The sequence below is a fragment of the Stylophora pistillata genome, chromosome 13 (genome assembly GCF_964205215.1).
Source record: "Stylophora pistillata chromosome 13, jaStyPist1.2, whole genome shotgun sequence".
In the NCBI taxonomy this organism is placed as follows: domain Eukaryota; kingdom Metazoa; phylum Cnidaria; class Anthozoa; order Scleractinia; family Pocilloporidae; genus Stylophora; species Stylophora pistillata.
The window spans coordinates 15,690,615-15,696,614 of NC_142531.1; the positions used below are offsets into that span (position 1 = coordinate 15,690,615).

The 6,000-nt window shown below is 40.1% G+C and overlaps 1 protein-coding gene across 1 annotated transcript in view; it reads right to left on the reverse strand.

Annotated features, from left to right (window-relative positions):
- LOC111327659 (GATOR1 complex protein DEPDC5) overlaps window positions 1–6,000 on the reverse strand; it is a 30,883-nt gene that overhangs the window by 10,668 nt on the left and 14,215 nt on the right. Inside the window, exons 8-10 of the mRNA XM_088742533.1 lie at window positions 2,097–2,392; window positions 1,279–1,781; window positions 586–673 (exon numbers count right to left, since the gene is read on the reverse strand). Coding sequence (XP_088598659.1) covers window positions 586–673; window positions 1,279–1,781; window positions 2,097–2,392 — 887 coding nt within the window. The remainder of the gene's footprint in view (window positions 1–585; window positions 674–1,278; window positions 1,782–2,096; window positions 2,393–6,000) is intronic.

Genomic DNA, 6,000 nt, shown 5'->3' on the forward strand with positions numbered 1-6,000 from the left:
CTTAGTATATACTAAAACAGTGGATAGCGTTGAAGGCGCGCTCTGATTGGTTAGTCAAACTCCGAATATCCTTTGCTATTTACCTCCGAGCAACTCGGGAAAAAATGGCGTCCCGGTTTGCATCCGTGACAAGCGAAGAAATCACTCAAATCAATTTTTGCTGGTGCATATTATCTCGCTGTTTGAGTATATACTAAAACAACTATTCACCTCAGTGTCGGTGGTTAGTGGTGGATATTTACCACGCCGCTTCGCGGCTCGGTAAATATCCACCACTAACCACCTCCACTTCGGTGAATAGTTGTTAAATATCCAGTAAACAGGTAATCGGAGAATGAGAACACCAAATTCTCGTCACTAATTCACAAAAAAAGTGTAGCAGCTAGAGAGGAGAATTAACAACTTGATAAGATCTTGGGAGTTAAAGGGCTCCGGCCTTGTGTTTCACAACAGCTAGTTCTAAACTAAAGAAGCCCTTGATTGATAAAAAAATTCTCCTGGTCAGCACCTTAGGAAATCATGTATGCAGAACAGTATGGAGAATACACATAGTGATACTGATGTCAGGGTGTGAGGTGTTGATACCTTGCGAATTCGTTGAGAGACAAGTTCCATGAATAACATCTCCGCGCTTAAATCTCGACGAGCTCCATGTGAATCTTCCTCCGGCAGACTGGAAAGGTATTATTTCATAAAAAGAAAAATAAACTTATTAAGTTATTTTAACGCGCTAAATACTAACTGAAACCGATCAGACCGAATAGTCAATTAAAGAGAAGACTCAGAATTTAATTGGAGGTTTACGTAAACTTTTATAAAAGTTTCATGACAAAAGTGGAAGGAATGTCTTCTAAACAAGCGTAATTCGATTTCAAAATTGTGGTCAAACCAAAACCACGGTTGGAGCGCTTTTCGATTGAAACGACAACGGCCTGGAATCAGAGGAAAGGAAAATATCTGTGAAAGCCAATGGGAACTCAAAGTAAGACCGACCACCCTGCATAAAGCGCGGGAAAACGCGGGTCGACCAAGTTGTGATTGGTTTTGGTTTTGCATCTGATTGGTTGAGAGAGTGGCGCAAATTTCCTGTACCAATCACCGCAAAAAAAAAAAAAAAACAACAACAACAAACAAAACAAAACAAACAATCTCAGATTTCTTTTGACACTCGATTGAAAATTGCTCCATCACGGAGCTGATATGGAATCCAAACTAGCAATGTGCGTGAAGCACGGAGAATGTGAGTGACGCATGAACACAAAGAAGGCACGAATATACCTCTCCTGTTTTCCCCAGCCAGAAGTCTTCTTCTCTTCTGTGTATTCCTCCTCTTCTTCAATTAACAGATTGTAATTAGATTCCAGGTAATCGTTTTCCAATGTCTGTTTGCTTGGGCTGAAATATGAGGTCAGAGGTAAAAGGGCAGGACATGTCAACGATTTCCAATCCACACTCGTCTTGACAGCAGCTGTCCAATCATATTCATCAGGAGTTTTCTCCATCCCTCGATACAAATTAAAACGTGACAGTTGAGATCGGCGCCTTGGTGTCGTATTCTGTGTTGTCTTTGAAGGTTCGGAAATCGGGCTGAAATGGCCGAGAATACCCGACGATGGCTCGGGGATGATAGCGTTATCTTCGTACGTATCTTCATTTTCTTCACTAATCATCAAGGCGTCTAATGGGGGTTGCTCCTCTGTAATGCTCTTAAACTGTGCTTCTGAGATTTCCTGTGTGCGAGCGGCCACGACAGCAAGTGCTGCTTCTTCGACACCTCGTGACTGAAAAACAAATGAAAATTGATGAAGAGGATTTAAACTAAAAAAACAATGACCACTGTTGCTGCATCAAGGCCTTTGGCGACTGTGCACAGGCTGAGATCTCAAAATCATCCGGAATTTTTTTTTAAATTTTTGTTACCCTACTAGGTGGGTTTCAAAGCGACTGGTTTTAAACATCGCTCTAAAAAGTTAACCAGAACTGACCAACTACAAACAAACAATGAAATATCGTGACTAAGTCTAACGTGTTTTAGAACAATTGTCACTCATGTTTATCACATGTTTGTCACTACTGGGAAGCTAAAAAGAACGTACCTTTTCAGTCTTAATTTGTGTGATGCTTTCAGCTGGTGAAAGTTTCTTATAATGTCGATGGAGAACCTCTCCACCAGGCCCCTTGGGAAAAACGTGTGACCACCGATGTCGGTTACAGGTCCAGTTACAAGGAATCTCGTTCGGCTTAAAAGGGTTTATTAGGGTCCTTTGGGGCCGTGAATGACCAGGGATCTCATGGCGACTTGCGCCTGCACTTCCAACCGCAAACCGGCGAGGAACTGGTCGAATGATTTCATGAGAAGTTCCATTTACCACCGTATTTTCGGAAAGTGAAGCTGAGGAAACAAAGAAACAAAAGTAAGGTTTAAGGGCAAGAAGAGGAAGCCACTCGATGTGGTATCCTCCAAGCTTGATGCTTGATGCAGAGAAAGAAATTTTGAGCTCAGTCATTGATTAGAGAAAGATGTTATCCATATGCTTTGAGCGTGAGACAAAAATGTCCTCTTTTAACCACTGCTTGTTTTGTTGTCTCTGCGGTCTGTTCAAGATCTTTCCTTCTAACTACTGCTGGGAACCTTTCGATATACTGATAGTAATCACAAAAGCCAATCCGAGTGTAATCCATAATTAACTATGGCGCACCGAAGCGGACAAAAATACTCTGTATGAATATATAAGACTTGTTTTGTAAAATATACGTGTAGCCACCATTTTAATTCCGTTTTGTTATTATCATTTGCGGTTGTTTCGTTACATAATATCGCGTGAGTTATTCCCACGTGTTTTAAGATTTTGAAGTCGCTTCGTTAACGTATGTTGTAGTCCTGGCATGGGTCGTTGTATTCCCAATCAGGGTCAAACAATTCTTTAACGTGCTTAAGGCACGTTTGTTTGTTTTATTAAATGAGCCGTAAAGGTTACAATACGACTTGTTGCGAAAATATAAAACTTGTTTTGTAAACTATACGACTTGTTGCGGAAATATAAACTTGTTTTGTAAAATATACGATTTGTTGTGAAAACATAACACTTGTTTTGTAAAATATACGACTCGTTGAGAAAATATAAAACTCGTTTTGTAAAATATACGACTTGTTGCGAAAATATAACACTTGTTTAGTAAAATATACGACTTTGTATAAATATTTTACTTTAACAGCGCCAGCGATTTGACTGTTCAGCGGTAAGTGGAACACAGCCCACCGCTCCTCAAGCCTAAAAAAAGATGGCGGATGAGTTAGGAGCTTTTCTTGGAGTGTTAGAACTTGGAAAACAAATTTGCGAGGACGTTAGAATAAACTTGTTTGTAGCAGATAAAGAAGCAGCTGAAAAACTGAGGAATAACTCTGTTCAACTTATCATCGCACTCGTCATTGCAAGCAGACAACTACCAACAGAAATCAGCATGAGCTCTGCTGCAAAGCAGCTGACCACAGACAGTGGGCGCCCTCAAAGTATCATTTTTCACCGCGAACAATGAAGTCTTATCTGCAACCAGTCTTATCTGCAACAAGTCTTATATTTTACAAAACAAGTCTTATATTTTCGCAACGAGTGGTATATTTTACAAAACAAGTCTTATATTTCCGCAACAAGTCTTGTATTTTACAAAACAAGTTTATATTTCCGCAGCAAGTCGTATATTTTACAAAACAAGTTTTATATTTTCGCAACGAGTCGTATATATCCATACACAAGTAGATTTGTCCGCTTCGGCGCGCCACAATTAACCGAGGTCAAAGATAAAAGATCATCCACCAACAAATCGAGTTTGATTTCTTGCCTCCTTTCTGATTGAAGTGGTTTTCATTAGTTTATAATACCGTTGGACTGACGAATCGATGTTACCACTTTTTGTTTATATAAATCGGTTGATAAATTTCTATCTCGCACAACTTCAGCTGTCCTTACATTTGATTTTTACATTTCTATATCGCGCAACTTTAGTTGTCCTTTCACTTGATTGTTACATCTCTATATCGTGCAACTTAAGCTGTCCTTTCCCTTAATTGTGACTCGGTGCAGCGAACTAAAACTGTTTTTGCAAGATGTGGTCCTCGTGGTTTACCGCTTAATACAGGTACGACTTTCAAGTGACTCGGTGCAGCGAACCGTGAAACTATTTAAGGCAAGATTACCAAAGCATGAGCCAATTCGCACGATATTCTGTGAGCGAACTACTATAAAGTTCTGTCAGGAAGTCACCACTTAAACCGCTTTTTTAACAGCAATGCCCACCGTCAATTCACTAGGTTTTTTTTCTTTCTCCAACGCAGACCGTGCACACATTGTTGCTATGAGTTGCGTAGTAGTTTGACAATCACGTGTTTGTGTTGCGTTTGTTCACTTGTAAAAATTAGGGTTCGTAGACCATAAAATACTTTCTGCCTCTTGTGAACAATTGATTTTGGGTTTGTTCGCATTAAAAATTAGGGCTCGCAGACATGAAATATTTTCTGCCTCTTACGAACAATTGAGTTTGAGTTTGTTCGCATTGAAAATTTGGGCTCGCAGACTGTAAAATATTTTTGATGTGTTTTCTTTTGTCGATTTTGGACGTTTCATTGTTTTGTTCTTGAGTCAGGATAACATGGATACCAATTTTGCGCGAGCTTTTTACCAGATGGGTTTATATGTTTTACGCAAGTAGTGATGAATTGAGGTGGTAAATTTCAGGAGTCTTGCTGAAGTTACCGAAAGCTGTATCAGACATGTGGATTGTACATCGAAGCACACAGGAATGAAGTTCTAATGTCAGTCACTTTCATATCGTCAAAAAATAAATCCTATTCTCCAACACTCTTCCAGCTTTACTGTGCAGTCGATGTTTTTTTTCAGTTCTTTTTTGTTTTATCTGAATAATCTACTGCTTTTATGTTGAAATGTTCATAGTTATCAGAATATTAGTTTTTACGTATTTAACATCTTGCAAGTTAAACCATTAGAATGCCTTTACAATTTTGAGGACAAAATGCCGCCTGTGCCCGGCTTACACGATTAACAAGAACTCTTTCAACTTTACCCATAGGCGTACGGGCCGAGGGGGGGGGGGTTGCAGTCCCCCCCCCCCCAGATTTTGGGCAACTCAGATTTTTTGGGTAGCACGAGAAATTTGGGTAAAGCTAGTTTTTAAAGAAGCTTGCATGTGTCTGTATTTTTTGTTCGAAGAGATATTTCTGTTTCAACCTGAAGTCGGCGTTGCAAATAGGCTCGATTTCCACCGTCTCCCGGGTCCGGTCTTTTGATCTTCCCCTTCGGGGGGATAAGTGCGGGCTCATTTTTGCGAACAGCGGTTGGTAATCGAGCCTACGTTGTAAAGCCAGTCAAATTCACACGAGACAGTGGTTGCCTAGCACGTGATCACTTTCTGGTTATTTTTGAAGGGGATCATATGTTGATATACATATTTGTAATTTTGTTGTTGTTGGGCACTGTGCTGCACTGCACTAGTTAGTGTGGGGAATTTCCAGTCGTTAATTAATTAGAGTCAATAACTGTCTAGAATCATATTATAGATTATCCACTGGAGACTCTCAGAAGATCTGAGTCACGTGCTCGGCAACCACTGTCTCGTGTGAATTTAACTGGCTTTGCCACGTCCTTTATGGCGTAAAGCCAGCGAAATTCACGGGGTCTCTGTAAAACGCTGACTGGATAGATGTGGATGGCGGATGCGGATAGAAAAATGCGGATGAAAAATTGCGGATGGAAACATGCGGATAGAAAAAAAAATTCGTTGGAAAAAAAAAAAACAAAAAACAACAACAACATTAAACATGTCATTACAGTGGAACCCCGCTATGTCGAACTCGGTTAAATTCAAGTCTCGCAGGTATTCCCCTCCTCAGCAGTTGTATCACTATTCCATACAAGAACGACTCCGAAAATGCTTGTCAATTTGTCTTTGGAACGGTTACTTTCAAGAACAAGTTTGCGTTTGGTC